The sequence below is a fragment of the Apodemus sylvaticus genome, chromosome 1 (genome assembly GCF_947179515.1).
Source record: "Apodemus sylvaticus chromosome 1, mApoSyl1.1, whole genome shotgun sequence".
NCBI lineage: Eukaryota > Metazoa > Chordata > Mammalia > Rodentia > Muridae > Apodemus > Apodemus sylvaticus.
Genome location: NC_067472.1, coordinates 142,568,630 through 142,596,568, shown reverse-complemented (window position 1 = coordinate 142,596,568; position 27,939 = coordinate 142,568,630). Strand labels below are relative to the sequence as shown.

The window sequence follows — 27,939 nt, the reverse complement described above, 5'->3', positions numbered from 1 at the left end:
ATGGAATCACTGCATTAGTTTATTACTGTGACAAGATACCTAACAGACTAGTTTTTACGACACAGTGAGCTTTATTTCCATTTTGGAGATTCAAAGTCCACAAAGCTTGGTGCAGCACCGTATAGATTCCATCAGGGTCCTCTGGCTGTGTCATCTCATGGTGGGGTGCATATAAATATCTGGTCTCCTTTTCCCTGGGGAACCCCACATTGACCTCATATAGTAGTTTCTCCAAGTCCCACCTCTAAACACCACAGAGTCCTCACCTTTTTAATCCCATTAACCTAACTTTGCAAATGTGATTACATCAGTTCCATTTCAAATCGCACCTATTTTCTTTATTGCGTTCCTAGTATGTTACAGAGAACCATTACAAAAACTGTGGTAATGTGACCCATAAGAGCTTAAACATGTTGGAGTCATTACTACATTAATTCCTTCCCTTGAGACAGTGCTTCAGAAGAACGGGACTTTAAGTAGATTGCTTTCCGCAGGTTTGGGGGGATCTATGCTGCAACCAACCCCCCAGTGGCCCCGTAACCGGGGCGGGACGCAAATCTCCTCCCCAGGAAGCTTCAAATCTCTTGGGCCTCAATGTCCAATCAGTATTAAGTACAAGGTCTGTAAAAAATGTATATAAGATACATTTTTATTATCCGCGCTGTGCTGAACTGAGCTGTGTGCTCCTCCCTAAAAGTCAAACGCGCTTCCGCCTGGGCGTCTTCCAGTCCCGCCCTCTGGTCACACCCCCTCTGGGATTGGTCAAGCGTCGAGGCAGGTCGAGCCGCGATAGGTCAGTACAGCCATGGCCGCCACGTGTACATAGGGCCGAACCGGAAGCACAGAGCAGAGAGGAGCTGCTGGCCAGTCGTTGGCGGTGGCAGCGGCCATGGATCGCGTAGAGGAGCCTCTGTCCGCGAGGCCGGCTCTGGAGACCGAGAGCCTGCGATTCCTGCACGTCACAGGTGAGGGCGGCGGGTGCCGCCATGCTCGGTGGGTCGGCTTCCAGGAGGCTTGGCGTTAACGCCGCGGGCTGCCGGGCCTGCCTGCTGGGCCAGAGCCCAGCTTTCTCGCAGTCGCCTTAGCTGGGCGGGCGCTTGCGGTCTTGGTTCACTGGAGTCCTTTTAACATCTTCCTTTTGCAGTGGAGACCTCCGCCCGGCGTTTCGTTCTGCCTGGCCCTAAGAGTGCTGTCTCACTCCTTAACCAAGTGTAACTCTCGGAGTCCGGATGGCTTTTGCTTTCCTAAATCCGATAGACACATCTCCCCCGTAGTCCTTCAGAACCTAGCTGCTGTGCTCTGCACCCTCTGTGCTACTCCCGAGTCCCCTTGTAGTTGAGAAGTTTCTGTACTCAGCGATTCACTACTTAGGAGTCCGTTTCCTCAGCTAGATCGTGAAGGTTCTGAAAAAAAGGAGCTATGATTATTTTTTGTAGAGTATTATTGAAAAAAAAAATGCTCTTTTCCGTTTCTGAAACTGGTTTCTTTCTTCAGTGGGCTCCCTGCTGGCCAGCTATGGCTGGTACATCCTCTTCAGCTGCATCCTTCTCTACGTCGTCATCCAGAAGTTCTCCCTCCGACTGAGGGCTTTGAGGCAGAGGCAGCTGGACCAAGCCGAGGCTGTTCTGGGTTAGTGCCATGTGATAGAAATGAAGGCGCCTGCCATTTACTTAGTGGGTGGTGGCAAACGTGCCTTTGAGTTTAGGTTTTGAAAGATTTTTATGGAGCTGCAAAAACTCCCCAGTGGTATATAGCATACTCAATGCATATCTTGTTAGTGGCTGGGGACCTGTCCCTGGAGATGGCCAGGTCCTGTGGAGGGAAAAATGGAGTGTCGAGGGGGAGGAGGGAGTCAGGCACAGGGGTCCTGGGAATCTTGTAGCCTGACTGACTGGAAGTGGGGTGCTTTTTTATTTATACAAAACTCAGTAGACAGGGATCGATTCATATATCGTATTTTTGTCTCTGACATGTATTTTAGCTTCCTCATGGTCATAAGTTTAGTCATCATTGATAAACCATGACAGAACAGAGTTATCTTTTACAATCATTTTCCCTCATCAGCCCATAACCCATTTCTTAAGAATCCAGAGGCATATTTTGCCAAAGCATGACAGCCTGTTCTCAGGTTGGTAACTCTTGTGGTTTCAAAGGCGCTAGATAGAAAATCTCCAAGCCAGCCTGGGTAGATCGTCATGTCCTGAGCAGTTTATTATCAACTTTTGATGGTCAGAGTGCTAATTGTCATTAGGCCCAAGGAAAATCTTCAGGCCAAAGCTCTACAATTATTCAATTTTGGACATAATACAATGTTTTTTCTTTGTGGAACTTCTTTGTATGTCTAATCTTGGTATTCTTTTGTTCCTTGGTCATAGGACACCACAATGGCCCTGCATAGACTAATTTTTCTAGGGGAGGTCTTAATACCTCATTCTTTTATAATTTATCCACACCATTCTTTGTCCATCAGTATAAGCCCCCATGTAGGGCAGAGATAACTCAAGCCAATTTAACTTTGTTGTTGTTGTATCTTTTTCCTGGAGGGGCATACTATATGTGGACCCCCAATTTTTTTGTTGTTGTTGTTGTTTGGTTTTTTGTTTTTGTTTTTTTTTTTTTGGATTTTTTTTTTTCGAGACAGGGTTTCTCTGTGTAGCCCTGGCTGTCCTGGAACTCACTCTGTAGACCAGGCTGTCCTGGAACTCAGAAATCCGCCTGCCTCTGCCTCCCAGAGTGTTGAGATTAAAGGCATGCGCCACCACCGCTCGGCATGGCCCCCCAATCTTATATGCCACATATTTCTCTGAGTGACTAGGAAGAGGTTTTTAATCTGATCTGCTGCCAACTTCTCTAGCACACTGAATCTTATTTATCTTTTAAGTTTACCTTGTTCTAATTATCTTGTTCCTGAGTAAATACAGGCGCAGGGGATCCAAGAATATGTTGGAGCCAGAGCCTCACAAGGAGATCTCTGGTGTCTTTAATAGAGAGACAACCTCCAGGCTTAAGGAAGACCCTCAAGTAGAGCCAGATAAGGCTCTCTCCCTCTACGCAGGAGGGTGGCATGCTTAGGAGGTTCCTGGGAGAGCTTGGAAGCTGTGCTCCTGGGAGAAGGCATAGGAGATTCATGATGGGATGGATTTACAACTAGGTAGAAAAGTATGGGGCACATACTTAATCTGCATTCAGGAGGCAGAGGAAGGCAGATCTGCATGAATTTGGGGTCAGCCCAGTCTGCATAGAGAGTTCTAGATCAGCCAGAGCTACATAGTGAGGCCCTGTTTAAAAAAAGAAAAATGTCAGGGAGCTGGGGCTGTGACCTGGTTTGTAGAGTGCTTGACTAGCATCACAGGACATGGCGTTTGATCTTTAGTACTGAGTAAAAGTGTCCCTATGGTGGCAGACTCTTACAGTCCTGCAGGGGGAGGTGGATGCAGGAGGATCGGGAGTTCAGAGTCATTTCGTGCTGCATAGTGAGTCTGAGGCCAGTCGAGGTCACACGGGACCCTGTCTCAACCACAAATGAAACTGGGACACTCAGATTCTTTCATTTAATGTATGATTAATTTATTTAATGCAAACACATCCACAGGCCAGAAGAGGGCATCAGATCCCCTTACAGATGGTTGTGAGCCACCATGTGGTTTCTGGGAATTGAACTCAGGACCCCTGGAAGAACAACCAGTGCTCATAACCACTGAGCCACCTCACCAGCCCGGCATTCAGATTCTTAATGCAAGTTGAAAGGACTTTGCTTTGTAGGGATAAGAATCTTCCACCTCTTCTCTAGACCTGGGTTAATCAAGTGCTGGATAGAGATGCAAAAGCCTTCTACTTTGCTTTGTGATGTGCTGGTCAGCAAGTGAGATTGTACAGTGGAATCTGACCGTGGCAGTGCCAGGTCAGGGCATTTAGTGCTCTGCTATGAGTATTCAAGGGATACTTTGTCGTGGCTTCCTGACATTTGATCCTCTCTCTATAGGCTATTTCATATGGACTCATACCTAATTGTTTCTCTGTTTTAGAGCCTGATGTTGTTGCTAAGCGACAAGAGGCTTTAGCAGCTGCGCGTTTGAGAATGCAGGAAGATCTAAATGCCCAAGTTGAAAAACATAAGGAAAAACTAAGACAGGTATGAACTGGGTTGACTTAATAAATTTGTTGGGTCTTTTCTTTGGGTTTTTTTTTGTTTGTTTGTTTGTTTTTTGTTATTGTTGTTGTTTTTTGTTTGGATTTTTGGTTTGGTTTTTTTGAGACAGGGTTTCTCTGTATAGCCCTGGCTGTCCTGGAACTCGCTCTGTAGACCAGGCTGGCCTCGAACTCAGAAATCCGCCTGCCTCTGTCTCCCAGAGTGCTGGGATTACAGGCGTGCGCCACCACCACCTGGTCTTCTCTTTGTTTTTTTCAGGACCTTGAGCATGCTAAACAAGGTCTCTATCACTGATCCACACTTCTGCCCTTGATATCACTAATCAAGCCTTAATGATAACAGTGAGGTATATTTACTGTTATTTGTAAGCTTATAGAGCAGGGTCGTGTCTCATTAAATTCAAGATGCATTTCAGAGTCTACTACGTTTACATTGGTGATTGGCAGAGAAAAATGTGCTAGTTAGGAATAGTTGTGTGAATACATTACTGCAGTGAAAGGCAGACAGCACATGAGGACAGTGTGTATCTCGGGAGGATATGGAGAATTAATTTCACTTAGTTTACTGTTGGTCAGCATATTTGCTTTGCGCAGTTTTAAATTGTCAGGGGAGAAACACTCTTGAAGAAAAGTGTATCTTTTGTTTGTTTGGCTTTCAGGTGTTTGCTTATAACAGTATTATTCAACAAAATAATACTGTGCCCAGGTCACATGCCTCTGGAGCCAGGGTACATGCCAGCCTGTCTACCCTGTGCTCAGATATCGTGTAATCCCGAGGGCTGGGACTACAGGCTTCGTATCGAGCTTTGGTTGAAGTTGGGTATTGCATATGACCTGGCTTAGGGTGGTGGAGCACACTGCAGCAGGTTTCAGAAGAGCCAAGGAAAGGCGGCATAAGGCTTAGACGGAGACTGTGTTGGTGGAGGTGTGGACCAGGAGGAACAAGGATTGCTTGGTCAGCCAGGGCACTCCTGGGAGTAAGAGTGCTGTGTCAGGTGCTTTTTGTCTGTTGCTATGATGGAATGACAGAAGCAGCTGGGAAGAGGGGGTTTATTTTGGTGTACAGTCCCGGGGGAGGATACAGTCTGTCACAGCAGCAGGAGGCAGGCTGATGGCATTTCATCCTCATACAAGCAGCAGAGAGGATAGGAAATAGCACCGGGCTATGAATCCTCAAAACCCACGTGCAGTCTCTAGCAAGGCCGTCCCTCCCAAAGGATCCATGGTATTCCCAAACATTGCCACCAGCTGGAGACCAAGTGTTCAGATGCAAGAGCCTGTGGGTGACTTTTATTAATTTTTTTTTAAGATTTATTTATTATATGTAAGTACACTGTAGCTGTCTTTAGACACACCATACAGATGGTTGTGAGCCACCATGTGGTTGCTGGGATTTGAACTCAGGACCTTTGGAAGAGCAGTCAGTGTTCTTACCCGCTGAGCCATCTCTCCAGCCCTGTGGCTGGCCTTTCATTGAGCTCACACTTGCACGGCGGCACTGAGCTGATCTCTCATTGAAATGACCGCTTGCTTGTGTCAGTCCAGCAGTCCTAGAGCCTGTCTCATCCCCACAGAAAGAACCCCCTGCCAGCTTTGAGGCACCAGAGAATTGGGTCCTATTATTATAGTCTCAGCTGTGTTACTGAGCTTCCAGGGACATGCGCCTTCTGCTGTTAGTTGGTAGCTTCTCTTATTTTGCCTGGTCATCCCTTTGGGTCTGGCCTGGCCAGCTTGGCTGGGCCTCAGAAGGAAAGGACAGAACAAGACACAAACACACCCTCCCTCCTAACGCTGCTTCCACTAGCAGCCTCCAGTGGAAGTTAGCTGTCCATCCTCTCTCAGTCGCCAGCCTCAAGAGTTTGCTACTGACTTTAAATTTCGTAATTAGAAACCTGTGGAACATGTGGTGTAGAAGTCTGTTCTGTGAAATAAGTTTCCACTGTCCCTGCTTCTTACTTATTGCCTAAATAGCCCACAAAATATTAATTTTTTAGGTACTTTCACAGATATATTTTAATATAATATATATTTTTAAAGATTTCTTTTTATATTATATATAAGTATACTGGAGCTGCCTTCAGACACCAGAAGAAGGCATCAGATCTCTTTATGGATGGCTGTGAGCCACCATGTGGGTGCTGGGGTTTGAACTCATGACCTTCGGAAGAGCAGTCGGTGCTCTTACCCGCTGAGCCATCTCTCCAACCCTTTATCTAATATTTTATGAGCACATTGTGTGGGTCTCTCTCCATGGAAGTAGCAGAAGTATGTGCATTGTTTTTTAATGTTTACTTATCTGCCTGGCTCATAGTTAGCTTAGACCTCTTGTATATAATGCTGGAATTTATCTGCTGTACACCTGTTTGGAATGTTTATTTGTTATAATTTATGTCCAAGTGCAGGCATGTTCGTGTCATGGTATGCTATGGAGGTCAGAGGACAGCTTACAGGAGCCATTCTTTCCTCCCAGCACGAGTTCTGAGGCTCACCTAGGTCATCCGGCAAGCACTTCTGCCTGCTGAGGCAGCTCTTCAGACCCCGCTCCCCTTTGGTTTGGTGTTGTTAAGATGGAGCAACACTCTTTGCCTTTTTTTTTTTTTTGAGGCATGCTCCTGGCTATTCTAGAAGTTTGCCTCTGCTCCCCTAGAGCTGGGGATTCGGGATCACAGGCATGTACCACCATGCCTAACTCAGTTATACTGTACCTTCTTTTTCTTGGTTATTTGTTTGTTTGGGGGTGTTTTTGTTATTGGTTGGTTGGTTTCTTTCAAGACTGGGTTTTTCTGTGTAGTTCTGGCTCTTAGAACTCACCCCGTAGATCAGGCCATCTCAAACCCACAGATCCGGCAGCCTCTGTCTTCCCCAGTGCTGGGATTAAAGGTGTGGGCTGCCGCGGCTGCCACCACCACCACCTGACTTCTTGATGTAGCTAACAGTATAAAGCAATGTTTATATTAAGAGGTATTTGCTATTTTTCTCAACTTCCTGTGTTTACAAGCAATGGAAGCTTGAAGGGACAGTTTAGCAAGAGATGACCATGCCATGGAGAGATCTGCAGAGTACATGCCTTTGGAATCTTGTCACATCCTCACGTCACCATTTATTAGAACCAGAGTGGACTGCATTGGAAATGGGAGAGTGCATGCCACTGGCATTCATGTCCACTGGGATGCTTGCTTGGAAAAGTGGCGACTGTCCATGGAACAGGAAGAGAGCAAAGACCATGCATTCGGTCCTCCCACCGGCTTTCCTGGGTGCTCATTACCGAGTGTAGGTTTCCTGTTGGGATTCATCTTCCCTTAGGTTTCTTTCTAGTACACTTGGAACTCTGTTGTCCTGTGATCCAGTGCTTGAGGCAGAGAGGCTGTGGCACAGTCAGGTGACACCCAGGTGATAACAAAACAAGTCTGCCAGCCACATACACTCATTCCAGGTCAGTGGTGAGACTGGGCCTCACTGTGGGCCAGGCTGGCTTAGGACTTAGTCTTCTTTCCTCCTCCTGAGTGCCAGGCTTTCAGGTGCATAGCACTGGGCCCGGCTTTCTACAGCAGCGTTGTTGTTGTTGTTGTTGTTGTTGTTGTTGTTGTTTAAGAGATGAAAGTGAATACTTGTTTTGGGAGATGTTTGAATTAAGAATTCTTTTTTTTTTTTTTAAAGATTTATTATATATATGTGAGTATACTGTCGCTGTCTTCAGACACACCAGAAGACACATCAGATCCTATTACAGATAGATAGTTGGGAGCCACTACGTGGTTGCTGGGAATTGAACTCAGTACCTCTGGAAAAGCTGTCAGTGCTCTTAACTGCTGAGCCATCTCTCCAGCCTGAATTAAGAATTCTTAAAATGAGCACTTTCTTTGAGAACTGTAGGAGCTTAGGGATGCTTCCTATGTGTGCTTTCTTGTATGTGGTTCTTTCCGTGTGTGTGTGTGTGTGTGTGTGTGTGTGTGTGTGTGTGTGTGTGTGTGTGTGATGAGACGGGGTTTCTTTACATAACAGCCCTGGCTGTCCTGGAACTCACTTTGTAGACCAGGCTGACCTTAGAGATCCACCTGCCCCCTCCTCCCAAGTGCTGGCATTGAAGGTATACGCTATCACCGCCTGGCTCATTGTGTGTGGTTCTTTCTTAGCTTGAAGAAGAGAAAAGGAGACAGAAGATTGAAATGTGGGACAGCATGCAAGAAGGCAGAAGTTACAAAAGAAACTCAGGAAGGCCTCAGGTAACGGAGGTGGTAGTACTTGGTCATGTAGAATGCGGCTTTGGGTGTGACTTTGTGGCTTTGCAAACCAAGCCCAGAGCATAGCATAGTGTAGCTGTACCCCCAGCCCTGAGTAGAATTTACTGATTCTTAAGCCTGTGTTTGTTCAAACAGGAAGAAGATGGTCCTGGACCCTCTACTTCATCTGTCATCCCCAAAGGGAAATCTGACAAAAAGCCTTTGCGGGGAGGTGGTAAGAACCTAGCAATGTGAAAGAAACATTTAGGATTTTCAGCAACGACAAAATATATTGTCTTTTTATCTGTACTCTGTGTGATGTGTATGCCAGTACGCATGCCCATGCTTGTACACAGAAGCCAGAGAAGGACATACGTGTCTCGTTCTGTCACTTTCCACATTATTCCCTCAAGGCAGGGTCTCCCTCATCCTGAAGCTGGTTGGGCATCTGGGAAGCCCAGCAGTCCTGTCTGTGCGTGTTACTGTGCCTGGCTGTATACGTGGGTGCTGGGGTTTCCACTCGGGTCGCTCCTCGGCCTTGCTCAAGTCCTTTCCCCACTGAGCAGCCATCTTCCCAGCTCTGTCAGACTCTCCAGCTGGGAGTGCGTGGTGTATAGGGCAATCCTAGCACTGGGGAAGGCATAGTAGAGGGATTGCCCAAGTGGAGGCCGGCCTAGGCCACTCTGGGTCCCCAGGTTAGGACTGTAGATCCAAGGGACGAAGCTGCAGACTGGCACGTGGCGCTTCCCTAGGCAACTAGGATGTTGTGGGAGGCGCTGTCTGTCTGTCTGTCACGCTGGCAGTGCTGCCTTCTTCCTGTGAGTGACTTTCTCAGGATGCGGACAGACGTTCACTCAGCTTTTTTCTGTGTGCATGACTAGACTCCCAGGTGACACCATAGCAGTGTGACTTCATTTGTCCCTGAGGGATTTCACATCTCTCAGGAAGATAGAACACACAAATGGAGTAATCGGCAATCTTTAGTGATTCAAGCTGAGTCTGAGGCATGGGAACCTGGTGCGTTAGCTGTCTCTCCTCCTGCCCTCCAGAGTTTAGGGACATTGTAGAAGGAAGGGTGGAAACTTGAAACTTCTCAAATATTAAGTAAATACACAGTGGAAACTGTGGGAAACAGAGCACCTGGCATACTTGAGTTCGTACATGGCTTGTGTGTCCAGCAGCCCTGAGCTAGGGCCAGCCCACATAGCCTGGCTTTGCAGATGAGGAAACTGAGGCTCCAGGCAAGATTTCACAGTGAGCAAGGGAAAGAACCAGCTCACAGAAAGTCTGGCTCGATCTGGAGCCTGGGCTGTTCGACAAAGACCCAGTTACCCATATTGGCTCTGAGGAGCTGCTGTGGGGGAGAGATGGGAAAGGATGTAGGTGACCCCGTTCTGATGCTGCAGGTGGAGCCTTCCATTCTGGTTGTCGGGCGGGGCTTCGGTTGTGGATTGGTTTTTGAGACAAGGTCTGTCTTAGGCTCCGGCCGGCCTCCAGCTCCATAAGTAGCCACGGAGACCTTGATCTCTGCTCCTCTTGCAGCCTGGCCCATCACACCCTCTCAAAATGGTTTCATTTGGTTTTGTTTTTGAGACAGATCATCAGGCTGTCTTGAGTAATTTCCTACTGATATTTTCCATGCCTCCCAAGCACTGGGATTGAAGACTGGACAACTGTCTTCACCCACCTTATGTGGTTGTAATAGCTAAAGTCTCTTGGAAATGGCCATAAGATGGAATCTATACCTTGCAGTTTACATGCTAGATTTATGGTTATAGTTTTAATATAGGATGTTCCCAGATTTCCAGCCATCAAAATGGTTCTGTCTCTTTTTCATTTCTAGGTTATAACCCTCTGACGGGTGAAGGGGGCGGAACCTGCTCCTGGAGACCTGGACGCAGGGGCCCATCATCTGGTGGATGAAACTAAGACTCTTGTTAGTGTCGCTTTGACATTAGCAAGGTGAACCTTTAACCCTCAACTCAATTGCCTTACGCACACTTTCACAGTGACTGGCCAAGGAGAGGTGGGGCTTATTTCCATTCTAAACTACTTGTATTTTAAGGGCTTTGGTCAGCATGAGGTATAGACAATGCCATTAGACCACACTCTAGATGAGACAGCCATTGGTTTCATGGCTACTTGCTAGCTGGTAGGTTGAAGGCTTCTTGCTGTTTAGCAGACTTCATAAAGAAGGCCCAGTGACGATACTTTGAGGTAGAAGTCCTTGCTGACAGGATGGTCTCTGTGACAGGATGCGTTGAATGATGTCTTCCTTATAAATGGTGAGCCCACCAGTGAGGATTACTGATGTACACAGTTGATGGGGTTTGCTTCTGTATATTTATGTTATGTACAGAACTTTGTAAAAAAAAAAAAAGTTAAATACTTAAAAAGTAACATTTTTAGCATCTTTATTAAACTCAATGAAATTTCTTTGTGACCTTGACTTTGTCAGTCAGTAAACAGCTTTGTTTCATCCACAGTCTCCAATTTTTCTTATTTCTCATGGTCAGTGATTCTAAAGTTGACAGACTCCTTGGGGTTCAGCTGCTACATTAGTAAGATACAGCAGCTGCACAGCAGGCTATGGTGTATGCCTCTAACCCCACACTCTGGATGCTAGGGCCTGAGGACACCTGCACATTTGAGGCTAGCATAAACTACATGGTGAGTTCCAGGCTCACCAGAGCTAGCTAGTGAGACCCTGCTGAAGGAAACACAAGTACATTGTAATAAAACTTAAAACATGTTTACAAGAAAACAGGTAGGCCTGTAGGAGCTTGCCTGTAAATACTTAAGACATAGGGGGATAGCCAGTCTGGCCTATGTAGCAAAACCCCATCTTGCTGCACAAGACAAGCACAGAGTCTTGGTGACCTGCTAGGATTCCTTTTCTGCAGGTGGCTCACTTGTTACTCCCTGAGAGGGCCAGCCGGGTATTTGCTACAAGACTGTTGATTATGTATGTGTGTATGTGTCACTGTTTGATATTTTTGTTTGTTTGTTCTTTATGTGCTGTCCTGGAATTTACTTCGTAGACCAGGCTGGCCTTGAACTAAGAAATCCACCAGCCTCTGCCTCCTAAGTGTTGAGCCTGACACTACCATGCCCAGCTATGCAGCCTTTGATTTTTATATCAGTTAACGATTGTTTTAGTCAGAAAACCATACTTAACTTGTGCTAGCTTTGGCTTACACAGTAGGTGTGGGACACTTCTGCTGTAGAATTAGTCATGGAAAGTAAAAAGAATTAAACAAGAATAGTAGTACACTCGGCTCGAAGTTACAGGTCTGCAGAGGCAAAATAGTATGTGCTTATCCACCTTGACCTGAAAGCGAAAGCCATGTGTACACGTGGGGAAGTCCGCATGGCAGGCCTTCCCTGTAGTCACACCGGGACTGGCTACTGGCTCGGGGATTTTGAGTTCAAGGACAGGCTGGGCAGTATGGAGGCTAATGGTCTTGGGGGAGAACTTGAGGAAGAGTTGGGATGGACAAGGTGGCACTGGAATTAGAAACAAATATCTCCTTAAGGCTTGGAGGCTAGAGGGCCTGAGTGTGTTAAGAGGTTCTCAACATAGCTACAGTGTTGCTCTGTAGTAGGGATTAAGCAGGAGAAGCAGTCCTACTGGGGTTTTCCTGCACTGTGTGGGGTCCCTGGCAGCTTATGGTGGTGGTGTCCTGCAGAACTGATGAAGAGAGTAATGGGATTACCTGTTTATAATTAATGGGTCATGCATTGCAATGCCACCTGTGTAACAGTTTAGTAACGTGCTTGCTGTGTGGTGTCTGCAAACCTAGTTAATACTCTGCTTGGGAAGCAGGTAGTTTGGCTTTAGGAACTGAGGATGGAGGAGTGACGTAATGTGCTCAGCGTCAGTCAGTGTCGTCTGTTTGGTTCTTAGGTCCTTTCGCCCAAAGCCTTAGCTGATCAGTGTGTGGGCAGCAGAGTCCAGCTGAAGAAACAGCTAACATGGAGATAGTGTGGGACAAACAGGCCAGGAAGCACGTCAGGTGGGCAGCCTGGGGTCACTAAAGGCCAGCTACTCTAAAAAGATGACTGAGGGCAGGAGTACAAAGGTCAAACCCAAGGCTCACTGGGAAGGATGGACTGAGCCAGTCAAAGCCTTTTTGAAATCCAGGCTATGGTCTGCTGTGCCCACATGCAGAAACTAAGAAAAAGCTGCTAAGATGCTGTGTTCTCTCACCTTCCTGACTTCTAATTGATTCTTTGTAAACTTCACATTATCCACCCCAATCCCACTCATCTCCCCATCCCTTCCCATCCTTCCTCTGCCCTTGCAACCTTCCCTGCAAAAGAAAATACAGACAAGCAAACAGTCTCATCTGGAAGCTGTAGTGTGCCACAGTGTAGCTCATATCTTCACTTGCAGGTTTGTTACAGTGAGTCATTGGTCTGGTTCAAGGCCTCTGGCTTCTGCTACACTACCAGTACAGGATCCTCCCTGGGGCCCCTCTTGGATATCTTCTTGTCACCCTTGTGTCATGGAGATCCTGCAGCTTTGGATCTGTAAGACCAGCCCCTTCATTCGCCTCACAGATGGGGTAGATATTGGCCAGCTAAATGTCCTGGATTCGGGTCTGGGTGACAGCTCAGTTGGTCAGCCCAGCAGCTCCTGCACGCACACTGCCGGGGTGAGCTCTCCCCCACCCACACTGCCGGGGTGAGCTCTCCCCCACCCACACTGCCCTGGCTAGCTCGCCCAGGCTTTGCGCAGGGCTGCTCTCCTGAGTGCTGTAGCAGGTGAGGAGCAGGGCTGATTCTGCACAGTCCACGGACAAATATGGTCCAATTGGACATCAACAGGGTCCTAGGTGGCATCCCAGATCAGAGACATCCATATGGTCTTTGGTGGTAAATTGGGCCATGGACAATGACTCAGCCCCTTCCTCCCCCCACCCCCACCACCACACAGAGAGTCACAAGCCAAGACATGGCCCTCAGCCACAGCACTGGCCAGGACTTCAGCATGGCAGGGGAGGCTGCTCACATCAGGCTGCTCCTCTCACCCTGGAGTCTCCAGTTCTGTCTCTCTTCAATGATGAACCCCTCTGCTTCTCTTTCTCTCCCATCTCTCTACCGTACACTGTACTGGCTTCTGAGGCACCCAGGTCATGGGGCAGGTGGGCGGGACGAAGACAGGCCTCTGGACATTATCTTTTCCTTTTTTATCTTTTTTTTTTCTTGCATGCCCACATACTGACTCCTACAAGTTGTACTCAGACTCCGAATATGTGCCTCCCCCTGCCACCAGCACATAAATTGTTAAAAAAAAAAAAAAAAGTAAAAACTTGGAGGGAGCACTGACATTCACAAATGGCGAGAAGGCTCCAGTGTCTGGCAGTTGCAGGCATATTCCTCAGGACGTCCACATGGGAGTGGCCCTTGTGATACTCGGGGAACTGACTGGCCTAGCTGCCTTTTTTGGTAGCCTGAGACCCTAAGCAAAATTCTGCAGGCATGAATATAGCCCTCCTTATTCTGATGCGGTTTGATTATTTGAAACCTCAAAGGTCATTTCATACCTTCTTGGCAGCGTCCTCCTGCAGACCCTGGGACGGAGGGACAGAAGGAAGGAAACGATGTGCAGAGCAGCAGGCTCTCCGGAGTGGCCCGGTTTGTAAGATGTGCTTTTTGGCATCCACACTCCTTGCATCATAAGCCACCTCTAGTGAAACAAGCTCTTGTCCCCAGGGGCTGTGGAGCTTGGCTCCTCCAGTCTCGATTGCGGGCACGCATGGCTCTGTGGCTCATCTGGAAGCTGGCTGGGCCCGGTGGCTTCTCTCATGGCTGTCAACTGGACTGTTGGTGACTGGCCCTGGCGCCTCAGTCTGAAGCTGGGTAGCCTGGGCTTGTTCACATCGCCGACTCAAGTCCAAGATCAGGGGGCCAGAGTTTAATGGGTTTGCTTTGTTTGTATTTTTAAGTGCATTAGCCACTTGAGGAACACATAGTCACAGTGCATGTATAGAGGCTAGAGGACAACTTTGAAGACTCATTTTCTCCTTCCATCTTGTTGAAGCAGGGTCTCTCTTGCCCATTCTAGCAGGCCCATGAGCTTCCGTTAGATTCTCCTGTCTCCACCTCTGATTTCCTTGGGGATTTCTCCACCTCCTGATTGCAGATGCAAGCCACTGCATCCAGTTTTTTGTGGGTTCCCCACTGAGCCATCAATCTCATTGGCCCACATTTCCAAATCTTCACGTTTTGTTGCTGTCCCACATTGACTTAGCCAGATCCGAATACAAAAGCTAGAAGAGCAATGCTCAGTGGGGAGACCCATAAAGTCCCATTATAAGGTTACAAATGCAAGGAGACTTAAAAAAAACAAAACCAAAAACTTGCCATTTAGAATTAGCTTAATTTTGGCCAGGTATTATTAGCTAACCTCAGGTTGAGGTTTGATCTTTTGCTTGTAATGTTAAATACTGTCCCCCAAAGCCTGGTTTCCCCAGGTGGTTCTATGTAACCTTGCCCCCCAAGTTATCCTTGGTTGGTGAATAAAGATGTCTACAGCCAGTAGCTGGGCAGAAGAGAGATAGGTGGGGTTCTTGGGTTCCCAAGCTTGGGGTCGGAGGAGGAGGAGAGAAAGGGAAGAGAGGCGGCTGCCGCGGGGTAAGTGAGTTATTAATGCATGGCTGTGAGGGTTGGCCAATTGCAATAAGAGCAGCCCAGATGGAACATAGCAAGTTTTAATTTTGGGTTATTGATAGGGAAATAGATTCTAACGGCGTAGGGAGTACATACCTGCCCAGCTCTAGTACTGATTAAGGCTTATAAAAATAAAAGTTGTGTGTCTTTTGTCTTGGAACTGAATGATCAAAGGTGGGTTAGAAACCCCGATTTGAGATTAAATAATTAACTACAGCACCTCACACAGCCTTCACACAGTTTGCAGTGTGAAATCTGCCCCAGTGTGTGCCAAGGCTAGCCCACCTTACATTTAAGGCTCATCCCCAAGATTTACAATGGACAATTGTACAGAGCCCCATTCTGATCATTATATTCCCAGTCCACAGAGAATCTAAAGTTAATCTTAATTGATGCTTGCAGGGAACAAGAAGACATATTGGGATTTAGCAAAAGCACTCTGCTAGCAAGAAGGCAAGATTTAGGCACAGACAATACCAGGCAGTGGTCTACTTTGCTCGGCTAGAGAGCTGTCAATACCTGCAAGTAACCAGACAGTTACTTGTGTCTGTAGAAGGGATCTGTGGAGAGGGCCATACAGCCAGCTGGTAGGGACCCAGGGAAAAAGATAGTGTGTTCTGACCTCACTTCTCCCATCTACCACAGCCAATGCCTTCTGTTGGCTGATCCGAATTGAGAGCTGGAGCCCCTGTGGAGGTGTTAATATCTGCTAAATTGGGTAACCATTGCCTTTTAGGCTTTTAAGAACATGAAGTTCTAGCTCCTAGTACCTGTGGATATGGCTTTATTTGGAAATAAGGTATTAGTAGATGTAATCAAATCCAAGGTAGTCATGTGACCATGGGGGTGATCTAGCTACAAGCCCAAACATCTAGGCTGACCAGAAACAAAAAGGGCAAGGTAGGATCCTTCCCTACCTTTCTGTGGCTAAAAGTCAATTCCTTTGTGATGATTTGTTACAATATCCACTAAAAATAGTCTCACTGTGAGCATTTCCTTCCTGTGTTACAAAGGACAGAGTCTAAAGGCCTGGGAGGCATAAACTTCCATGGGCCCCCACATGGACTATGCCAGGAGATAGCCTGAGAACATTTCCGTTCCTGGATGGGATCTTGCCCCACACTCAAGGAGTAACTATAGCTACTCCTAGCAGGCGCGTACTTCTTACAAGAGTGTTGGGGAACTCCATGAGGGTAAGCCTCACGGGTTAGCAGTGTTGCCCCTGGCGTGAGTACTGACAACTGTGATGGAAGTGGTCGGTGGGCTGCTGAGACCCAGGGTCAGAGTCCCCTGTAGCTCTTTGTGTCACCAGGCTTAAGATGGGGTACCAGCAGGGCTTTCTGGCTTCCCTTGTGTTCTGCATTGGGTCACAACTATCTGCAGCCTCTTTGTCTACTTGGAACAGCTATCAGAAGCAGCAAGTTGACCCCACAGCCCAGCGCTGCAATCCCTTCAGTTGCCACGACCCTGCAGCCCTGTGATCCCTGTTGTCCATCTTACCTATGTTTACCTTCACAGACCGTTTCCAGGGACCCTCTGACCGCCTCTGAGGACGCTGCCATTTCTCCAACCCTGTTTTAAGAGCACACTTTCTAGATCCATGGCAGCATTAGTCAGGAGGCTGCAAATGAAACACCACAGCGAGAGTGCGTTCAAAATAGAAATGGCTCTGCGGTTAAAAGCTCATAATGCTATCCCAAAGACCTGGAGTTTGGTTCCTGTAGGGTATTTGGGACTGGCTACCGGACGGACATAAGAACTGGTGAGGTGGGACATGCTCAAACCCTGGGCATCTCAAGAGATCTGAGAGGACAGGGAGTGGAGCTGCCCCCTCCCTCCCGGCCTCTGTGCCCGCTCTGCAACATGTAACCACGCCCCCTAACTAAGGTGATCACTGACATGGCAAATAGAGCATCACCAGCATTTTAACTTCAGCTGATAGAAAGCATTTACTCCCCAAATCCCACCCCACCCTCAAGGTTCATCTAGCCCCTCCCTGTCCACATGGAATAAAGCACATAAGTTATTTCAGCAAGGATTGACTGAGAGTGGCTGGCTTCCCTGAGCTGTAACACTTACGGAAGGCTCCCTACCCCAAGCTCTCAGTTGGATTTGGACCCACTTGCCTGGCTAGGTTCTTTTCAGACATTGCCACCATAGCCGCTGCAGGACCCTGGATCCCAGCCAGCTACCTGCCTCTCGAAGGCTGCCCAAATCTTTTTATTTCTCCTTTAGGAGCTGTAACACTCCCAGCATTCCTAGCCAGACCAGATGCCTGTGGAACGTCCGTCTCAGAGGCTTCATCCTCCTCAGTCTGGTGTACGGAGGTGTCTTATGCCCAGGAGGGTAACGTGTGGGCAGCAGCATCCAGACATCGCCAGTGGAGAGGTTCCCACCACAGGTTCCCAGTGTCTACACCATACAGCTCAGATCTGTAACTTTAGCTGCAGGGGATCTGAGGTCCTCTTCTGGCCTCTGCAAGCACAGGTACACACACACTAAACAAACAAAACCATAGTGAGATAGCACTGAAATTAAGAAGACTACTTCTTCAAGTGTCAGTGAGGACACAGGAACTGAAACGCCTCATGCATCTCTGCTGGAAGCAGAAAATGGAGGCCGGTGGTGGGTGTGGTTCTGTGGTAGAGCACTTGGCTAGCATGTGCAAGGCCCTGGGGTCCGTCGCCAATACCACACTGGAGAGTAAGATGCGAACAGTTTGTCATCGCCCCACACTTAGAGTGCCTGCTGCTCATCCCAGGCCAGAGGTTATTTCTTAGCCTGTGTCCAGTGGCTTATTGCCACCTGTCACTTAGCTCCGTGGGACCCAGCACCCTCTTCTGACCTCAGGCACCCACACACATATGGAAGGCACATGTACACAAGAATTGAAAGGCTTTTTAATCCTGGCTGTCCTGGATCTCTAGGCCGTGCTTGAACTCAGATGAGTCTGCCTCTGTGTCTCGAGTGCCACGACTAAAGGTGTATGCCACTACACCTGGCTACAAAAAACATCTTCAAAAAAAAAAAGCATTTATTTCTACTCTACCACCCAACACACCGCCTAGCCAGTGTACTCATAAATATTAACTAAGGGGCAGGGAAGGAAGCACAAGGCCCTGGGAAAGCATGCACAGGACCCCAATGCTCACAGCAGCTGTACTGCCACAGCCTAACTTGAAATCAACGCAGACATTCAAGAGCAGGTGAATGGACAGACGCGTTCATTCATAGAGTAAGACGTCACTTGGCAATAAAATGCAATGAATGAAACACATGCCCCAGCATGACAGATTTGAAGACATTTATGAAAGAAGACAGGCAAAAGAGGTACACTCATGATTCCATTCATAAAAAACAAAACAACAACAACAACAACAAAAAAAACAGTGCAGGCCCACTGAGCTACTACGATAGAACACGCATCAGGTTGCCTGAGAGAGGTGGGCTTCGGGAAGAGGGGAGATTATCAAGGGAACAAGAGCTGAGTAGGAAGATAGTGATCTCTGGGCTAGCCTGAGCTACATAGCAAAATGTTAAAAGGCTAACAGTAGATGTGGTTGGTCACACCTGTGATCCCACGGCTCTGAACACTGAGCCTGAGACAGAAGTTTGTCAGAAGTGCAAGGCCTGGCTAGGCCACAGTGCGAGACTCCACCCTGCCCTCAATAGGAGGTCGTGGAAGAAAACATTTGATGAGTAAGTTCACTGTTTCAACTGATTGTGGCTATGGTGTCATAGGCACTGTGGTGGTTTAAATGAGAACCTGCTCATTTAGGCTCAGATGTCTTAACCCTTGAGCCCTAGTTAGTGGCCCTGTCTGAGGAGGTTTAGGAGGTGTGGCTTTGTTGGAGGAGGAGCCACGGGGGGTGGGGGGGAGTGGATACTGCCTTTCCCAATCTCTCTCTCAGCGTTGCTCTTGCCGTTGCATTGTGAGTTCTCTCAGCTTGCTGCCCCAGCTCTCATGCTCCCTGTTCCAACCTGCTTACCCTGACCCCACCCCCACCCCAGCCATGACATACCCTTCTCCCCCTGGGACCATAATCCCAAATAAAGGCTTCCTGCTATAAGTTGCGTCTGGTCATGATGTTGCATCACAGCAATAGAAAAGTACCTAGCACAGTCATGTATGTCAAAAACTAAAATGTATTTTTAAAAAATGTGGCTCTGGAGATTAAACCTAGGGCCTCTCTGCCCCTGAAACCACACCTTTTAAATTTTACGTTTCAGCCCAGTGGCGGTGGTGCACACCTTTAATTCCAGCTCGCAGGAGGCAGAGGCAGAGGCAGAGGCAGAGGCAGAGGCAGAGGCAGAGGCAGAGGCAGAGGCAGAGGCAGAGGCAGAGGCAGAGGCAGAGGCAGAGGCAGAGGCAGACAGATCTCTGAGTTCGGGACCAGCTTTGTCTCTATAGAGTTCCAGGAAAGCCAGGGCCACACCGGGAAACCCTGTCTTGGCAAAACAAAACCAGAAAAGGATTTATACCAAAAAACAATGGAATAAATGTTTGTTTCTGATATTAAAGAGTGACAAAGGTGTGAGGCAGAACAGCAGCCAGCAGTGAGGGGACCTGAGAGGCGACCGAGCCTGCAGCGGAGTGAACCAGACAGGTTCCTGACTTCAGACACCCGGCCTAGCTCCGCCTTCCCCTGTCTGTGTTGATGTCCATGACCCGTGCCATCACCGAAGGCCATGCAGATGACCGTGATATGTGCTCCTGCCTGAAGTCACATCGATGTCTACAGTCTGCGCTGTCGCGGCGGTGGGGGTGGGGCAGAGGCTGATCTGAGCGGCCTGCCCTGCACCCGAGGCTGTGGTGATGACCATGGTTCGTAACCTCGGAGGCGGCTCTCGTCTGGGTCCGTGCACGTGCTCCTACTGATGTGAAGAGCAGAGGCTACTTTTGCTGTTATATCAATGACTGCAGATAAACAGCTGAGAAGGAGGGACTGGAAGGCTTCAGTGATACCCCTGCTCCCACCCCACAGAGGTGTGGGAGGGAGGACGGGGACTCAGTTCTTATTTTTGGGGGGCTGGGGGGGGGTTGGTTTTTTCGAGACACAGTTTCTCTGTGTAGCCCTGGCTGTCCTGGAACTCACTCTGTAGACCAGGCTAACCTCGAACTCAGAAATCTGCCCGCTTGTGCCTCCCGAGTGCTGGGATTAAAGGCGTGTGCAGCCCTGTCCCGCAACTCAGTTCTACCTTACGAGGCGGGTCACTGAGGTTTGGTCATGCTCCAGTGAGTACAATTATCACAAACTGGACATGTGTTGTTCTTGTTTGCATTCTCTTTTTTATTTTCTTCTTTCTTTTGTGTGTGGGGGTGGTGAGGAGGTCACAGGAGAGGTGGCGTGGAAGAGCTGGAAGGGCTTGTGCTCAGTGTTAAGGCCCAGGTCCTGGCTGCCTGTCTACCAGCCATCTTGTGCTGTTAGTAGTGGCATAAGGAAACATTTCCATGTGCTGCTCCTAGGAAGCTTTCTCATGCTCCAGTCGAGCGCGCATTCTGTGATGTTCTGTTTTGCTGTTCTAGAAGTCAGCTAGCCCTGCTTTATGTCATTAGCCTCAGTAAGCTTGGACCCAAACCAACCACGCAGCAGCCCTTCCTGCACCCATATTTGAACCTTTATGATTTCTTGCCTTTATAAGCTGCACCTGGGATGTACCCCAACATAGGAGAGACACCTGCACCAATGTAAGAAACTTCCATTTGGAGTAGGAGTGGAGCAAAGTTTAGGGGCCCAAGACCTTCCTGGGAACTAACATTCTGCTTGGCAGAAAGAGACATGTTCCTCGGTAACTGATGTCCTGGTTGGCGAGTTAAGACACGAATGTTAGGCAAGGCAAGTCCCCTGCCACAGGTGAATGACCCAACCAATGGGAATAGTACACATGTACAACAAAAGACGTGTTCCTAAGGAAGTCCCCTAGTCCTAAATCCTGACTGGTGAAATAACTTGGCGCAGATGTTTGTGGATTTCAAGGTTTGAAAGCACTATAGGATCCTGGCTATAACCCTAACCCTAACCCTAACCCCTAACCCTAACCCTAACCCTAACCCTAACCCTAACCCTAACCCTAACCCTAACCCTAACCCTAACCCAGGTGGCAGCCAGCTCCAGAGTCTGCCCTGTGGCCGTGATCAATCAGTCCTGGGGCAAATGCTCATCCAACTACGCTTGTCTGACTGAGATTGCTGTTTGTGTGGTTCCTGAGGTAACTCCTGGACCCCAACAATCAGGGTGCATGATGTAAAGCTCCTAGAAAGTCAATAAAAGTGTCACCTGGGGGGGAAATGACAATAATTCTCTCTCTCTCTCTCTCTCTCTCTCTCTCTCTCTCTCTCTCTCTCCCTCCCTCATTTTCCATTGATTGAAAAATCTCACAAGGGAATCGAGGGGATGGCCCAGTGTGTAGAGTGCTTGCTGCACATGCATGAGGCCCTGAGTTTGTTTTCATCACGCGTGCTCACGTGAGAGCAGGCATGGTGGCATAGACCTATAGCTCCAGTGCTGGGCAGGAACAGGAGCTCTAAGTTCACTGAGAAATCCTGTCAGAAAATATGAGGCTAGGAGTGACTGAGGAGGGTACATTGACTTCTCATCCCCACATGCATATGTAAGGGCAGGTGTACCTACACATGGATGCACACACACACACACACACACACACACCACACGCATGCATGCACACACACGCACATGCACCCACAAGATCCAGAAAAACTAGAAGAAAGCAAATTACACTAGCTCATGAAAATTCTTGGGACTACAGGTATATACCACTGCGCTGGACTCATTTGAACTTTTTTGATGTTAATGAAATGGGTTGAAGGACCAGCAGGGGCAACTGAGATTCAGGGCTAATTGTATACCACAGCCACATCCAGCTTATAGTAATAAAGACATACATGTTATTGTTCTGAGATTTTCCTTCCTGGCCATTTGACTTTGTTGCCTTTGGGCCTATGGAAGCATATCATGTCAGGAGCCCATAGCAGAGGAACCTGCTCACCTCACGGCAGCCAGGAAATGAGAAACAGGAAGAGTCCTGACCCCCAACGTCCGTCCAGGGCATGCCTCTAAGACTGGACTCACTCAGTAGGCCCCATCTCATAAAGGTTCTGCCACCTCTCAGCAGCATTGGAACTCATGAGCAAGCTTTGAGCACATGGAACTCTGCAGAACACTCCAGATCTAAGGTTGGACACCTAGCAGTGACAAAGATGTCTTCACACTGCTGCTACTGATGAAATATTGATGGATGGCACAAACCACCCCGCTGACCTTTAGCTCCATCCTTTCCTCCGACTGCACACTAAATGACTCTGTGGACTTTGCAGGCTTGGGGGAAGCACTCTCATGATCGTTTGAATCACAGCTGTGTGGGGAGCTAGAGCATATTTAAAAAACTCCTCAGTCTTTGCAGCCATGTAATGCCAGCGCTTTAGACTCTGCTGCAGGAGATTCCTGATACCCTCTCCTATGTGCACCTTGTGCTTCCCAGGAACACAGGCTTCTCTGTAGCATCTATGTCCACACATGATATTTACATTGGCTGATATTTTGCATTCACTGGGGGGTTGGAGGGGATGGGAGATGTGAGGCTCATCAAAGAGGCCAGCTGTGGCCGCATACCAGTCTGGACATCAGGATCAGTTGGAATAATTACTGAACTTGCAGAAGCCAACTCCGTCTTCTTAAAATTCTCAGTTCAGGATGCTGAGGGTAGATTCTGGCTTACAGCTCTTCCAGGTTAAACTTCTCTCAGTTTACAGTTTTATCACAAATCCAGAACCACCTTTAAATACTAGATTAGGTAATAATTACAAACAGACTAAAATGGACCAAGAAACATGTGAGCATTGTTCTCTGTCTCTCTTTTGAGACGGGGTCTATCTGCCTAGCCCGTGCTGTCCTGAAGTTTAATATGTTGATCAGATTGGCCTTGAACTCTCCTAGATTCCCTCGTTTATCTCCCAAGTGCTAGGATTAAACACGAGCACCACCATGCCCAGCTCATTGTTTTCTTTGAGACTGACGATTCGAGAAATCCTGGGTGGACCAGATGGCTCAGTGGGTTAAGGTTCTTGCTGTTAACGTTGGGCATCTTGGGTTCAATCTGCAAAACCCATGCTGTGGAAGCAAGGACCATCGGATCCTCTGACCTCCATAGACACACCTATCTTTAAAAAAGAAATCCTCTCATGGAATAAATATAACAGGAGGGGGCGCTGTTGCTCCAAGTTGCTCCAAGTTCCCGCGCTGTTGGGACCATAACATTGTTTGTTTGTTTGTTTTAAATGAACGATGTACTAGCTAAGAACATTTTGGAAGCCTTTTTCTTCTACCTGTTTAGGGTAAAAAGATAAATCTCTAGTACTAGGTACAGCCCAAGAACAAAGTGACGGGAGGTGCTAGGTGTGAACCGAGCAGAGAGATTGTGAACCGAGGTTGAACGCCCTCACCCAAACGCTCACAGGCAAGGGATTCTGATTTCAGAGTGGGTTTGTTGTTGCTGCTGAACTATTACATGTGTATAACGAGAAATATTTGATATGAGACTAAATTCACTTATATTTCATGTTTTTTATTTTAGTCCGAAAGCAATTTTAGGCACTATTTTAGATAGCTTGTGAACAAGACAAAATGTCATGTCGAGTTTTTCACCTGTGGCATCTGTCAGCAGTTAAAGAGTGGCAGATTTTGGAACATTTGAGCTTGAGATTTCCCCGATTAGGGATGTACGCCCCATGTAGGCCCTTTAATGACTTAGGAAGAGTCTCAGTAGTATTTCCCTACTGGGAGAACACAGCGGTCTATTAAGGAAACTACAAAGCAAAATGCCATTTACTGTTTGCAGTTTCGACTTCAGCGGACTGTTGAGAGGCGAGAAACCAAACACGCGAAAGAGCGCTTCTGCAAGTCCTCCTTCCTGCCCAGGCTCTCTGGCTGTAGCTGGTGGTGGCCCTCCATCAGTGACTTCATTCTCTGTTTCCCCTCACGTAAGACAAAGACTTGAATTGAAAATGTCAAGTAGAACCCATTGTCTTAATGAGCTACACTGTTAACATTTGAGAGAATTAAATTGGTTGATGTTTGTAGAGTATCATTTTGTGGTTATGAAGTCCTCACAGAATTAAAAGTCAGAGCAAGATGAAGAGCAGCTCTGGGGAAACCTCCTCACCCGGGGAACATCCTTCTTTTCAGACCATTTCCTTCCCCGACTCCTGGGTCTTCAGTTTGTAATAAAGACACTAAGGAAATGCTTTTTGTTACTACTGTGTGTGTCATCATGCCGGATTCTTTACAACTCCTAGTGGAGAGAGCCCTTCACTCTGCCTTACAGCTGCGAAACACAGACGGTCCCAAAAGTTTGTCTTTTGGTGAGCAAGCCAAAGGGGTCAAGGACACCACAAGAAGATCTACAGAGGCAACTAACCTGGGTCCATGGGGGCTCACAGAGACTGAACCACTAACCAAAGAGCATGAGGACCCAAGACCTAGACCCTCTACCCACTTGTAGAAAATGTGCAACCTAGTCTTCATGTGATCCCCTAACAATCAGAGTGGAGGCTGTCTCTGACTTCATTGCCTGCCATTGGACCCCCTTCCCCTACTTAGACTGCCTAGTTGGGCCCAGTGGAGATGAGGTGTCTAGCTGTGCCGGGACTGGGTGTCCTAGGGTGAGATGGCACCCAAGGAGGGGCTTCCCCTTATCTGGGGTGAATGAGAGGGTAATGGAGAGATGTGTAATGGTGGGACTGGGAAAGAGGAGGGAGCGGGGCTGTGATGAGGATATCAAGTGAATAAATAAATACATTATTGGAAGAAAGAAAGAAAGTACGGCTTCTGGCTTTTTTTTTTCTCTCTCTCTCTGGCATAGGCCAAAAGTAAAATGTATTCAGTAGAAACTGCACTTTGAAATTTATTCTTTTTCTAGGCTGGTGACCTGTGATTCAGTCCTCTCTCCTGACGCTGGACCACACCCCCACCCCGTCAGCCACATAATTCCTAGGGGAGACAATTAGCTTTCAATGGGCCCTGTGGCTACACTGGGGTGTTTTTTCAGTACACTAGGTGTATTCCACAGCTTTCCCACTTAAGACAGTCCTAACTTACAACGGGACATTAGAACACAACCCCATCACAAATAGAGTAGCAGCCGTCTTCCACTGTCTTATACATGGACATCTGGGTTGCCCAGTTCACCCTCACACACAGTGGAGCTCAGAATAGCCCGCCCAAGCGGTGCTCTCTGTACGTGTGTGGATGAGGGGGATTCTTAGAAGTGAGATTGCTAGGTCAAAAGCTAACGTAGAGGCCAAGGCGGCAGGTCAGTAGATAAAGTTCTTGCTATGTTCATGCGAGGCCCAATTAGGATCCCCTGAAACCACATGAAAACAGAGCAGACATGGCAGCTGCCTGCAGTCCCAGACCGGACAAAGGAGGAGAGTGCTTGCGGCAGGCTGGCTTGGCTACATGAATTTGAGAACTTTGCTTCTGGCGAGAAACTCTGCCTCTGTGGAGAGTAACCAGAGAAATCACCCAGCGTCAACTTATAGGCCTCCATACTCAAGCCTATAAGTTGACGCTGGGTGATTTCTCTGGTTACTCTACCCCCTGGCAGGCAGGCACGCACGCGCTCACACCACAGGCTAAATAAGTAATAAATAAGTATCGATACCATGATGGAAGTCTTGGCCTCAAAACGAGTTACATGGTTTGCTTTCTCCCAGCAAAATGTGTCTTGCCCTCATTCCTGCCGCCTCTCAGAAGGCCGTCTTTTCTGGGCTGACCGCCGTCAGCACCTACTGGGTAAGTGGTAAGACAAGAGGACCTAGCACTGTTAACTGGGCGTGTAACGTGGGTGGGTCATTTAGCAGCAAAGGTTACTCGGTAAATGTTTATCTTATCATCAAAATTAGACTTTAGGTGTTTGTAGATCCCAATGTCTTCTGCCTCAGTCAGCAGCTTACGCTTTCTTCTGCGCCTCGTTAGACCTCATTAGACAAAGAAGAGAGTTCCATCTACACTTCCAGAGTGGCTCACGAACCACCAGAACCTGAACCTTCTTCAGGTGACCAAGCACTGGCACGATTCACCAGCTGACAAGCACTGGGGGTGGGTTGTAGAAGGGAGGGGTGCTCTCCTCCTGTGGATGGAGCCATTGCTCAAACTGTCCAGTTGTGGAAACTCTGGCCTCGCTTTAAAGAGTCATGGCATTTAACCGATGCTTAGTTATAGGTCTTTGATAAAGAAGGACCAAGCCTTTGACTGGAGCAAACCTTGTAGTGAAGGCATCCCCTAAAAACATTTAGGTTCTCTCCGGAGTGTCCGTGAATCACCATTTACTGGTTATTCTGTCTCGTCTGGCCGTCCTACTTCATCTGGCTGGCTGCCAGGGCTGTGCTGTGCCTTTTAGCTGTCTGTCTCTGAGATACCCATGTGCCTGTGCACGCATGCTTGTGTAAGAAACACTCCCCATGTCTCACAAAAAACTGCATAGAGAACTCACAAGTAGACCAAAGATGCATGAGGTGCCTGTGATGGCTAATCTTGGTTGTCAACTCGACTAAGTCTGGAGTGAACAGGAACCAAGAATCAGGGAGGCCCTGTCTTGATTGGATACTTTGAGGTGGGAAGACCTGAGATGAATCTGAACTGCGCCTCCTGGTAGCAGCCCACATAAACGAAGAGAAGGTTTGCTGATGGCCCTGTATGTCACTCTACATGTCAAGTTCACCTACCCTGCTGCTAAGGCATTCCTGTCCTGATACTAGAGCCTACTTCTTTGAGACTCCAGCAGAGACCATTGAGTAGCTGAGACACCCAGCTTCATGGACAGAACAACTACCAGATTCCTGGACCTTCCACTGGGAGCCACTGGATCTCTGATATACTAGGCCAGTACTCTACCCTCTGAACTATGGTCCCAGAACCTGAGAAGTTCAATAGCCATTAAAAACTTAGTGTTGCTTGCCTTGAAGCCCAGCGCTCGAGAGGCAGAGGAGATCTCAGATTCTCAGAGTTCGAGGCCAGCCCTAGCTACTTAGCGATTTCCCGCTTGGCTCTCACCCAGCAAATCCCCCAAGCGTTCCTAGGTGAACTGTGGCCGTGTGGCTCCAGCTCCGCCTGCATCGCACAAAGCTGCAGTGTGGACGCCGCTGTCCTGGCCACGGAGCCTGGAGATCGGCCTGGGGAGGGAAGGGCGTGGCGGTCCTCGGGGCATCTGGGGAGCCGGTCAGCTCAGTCCACGTGCGGTGCGGGGCCGCCGGCACGGAACGCTGGCGACGGGGGCGTGGCCGCTGGTACCGGGCAGTGGGGGCTGGCGTCCCGCCCTCCCCGCTCTCATCGATGCTAACCCACACCCCTCCAGCCTGGCTGCAGACTGCGGGGCGGGTGCTTTTTTTTTTTTTTTTTTTTTTTTTTGGTTAAACTTTGGCCACGTGAACTGCCCCCCATTCACTTTTGCGCCAATCACGAGGCGCGGACGGATCCCGAGAGGGGCCACGGCACGCCGCCGGCGGGCCGCTTCTTAACGCGCGGTGCGTGACGTGAGGGGCTCCTTTGCAATGGCGCGCTAAGCCGGAGGATGTGCAGCTGCAGAGGCAGCGCAGGGCACCGAGAGGGCGGGCGCAGCGCGAGCCGAGCCGAGCCAGCCGGGGGACGCGAGCCGCAGGAGCCGCTGTCGCCTCGCGCCGGAGTCGCCGGCCGCGCGCGCGGGGCATGGTCCCCTCTTAAAGGCGCAGGCCGCGGCGGTGCGGGCGGGCGCGCGGAACAAAGCGCCGGCGCGGGGCCTGCGGGCGGCTCGGGAGCCGCGATGGGCGCGGCGGGCCCGCGGCGGCCGCGGCGCTGCCCGGGCCGGGCCTGGCGGCGCTAGGGCGGGCTGGCCTCCGCGG

The 27,939-nt window shown here is 48.7% G+C and overlaps 1 protein-coding gene across 1 annotated transcript; it reads left to right on the top strand.

Moving 5' to 3' along the window:
- Window positions 1-836: 836 nt before the first annotated feature.
- Selenos (selenoprotein S) lies at window positions 837-10,848 on the top strand. The gene is made up of 6 exons (XM_052161209.1): window positions 837-965; window positions 1,495-1,629; window positions 4,026-4,132; window positions 8,283-8,372; window positions 8,526-8,604; window positions 10,213-10,848. The coding sequence occupies exons 1-6, from the start codon at window positions 890-892 to the stop codon at window positions 10,290-10,292; spliced, it is 567 nt and encodes a 188-aa protein (XP_052017169.1). The 5' UTR covers window positions 837-889; the 3' UTR covers window positions 10,293-10,848.
- Window positions 10,849-27,939: the final 17,091 nt, after the last annotated feature.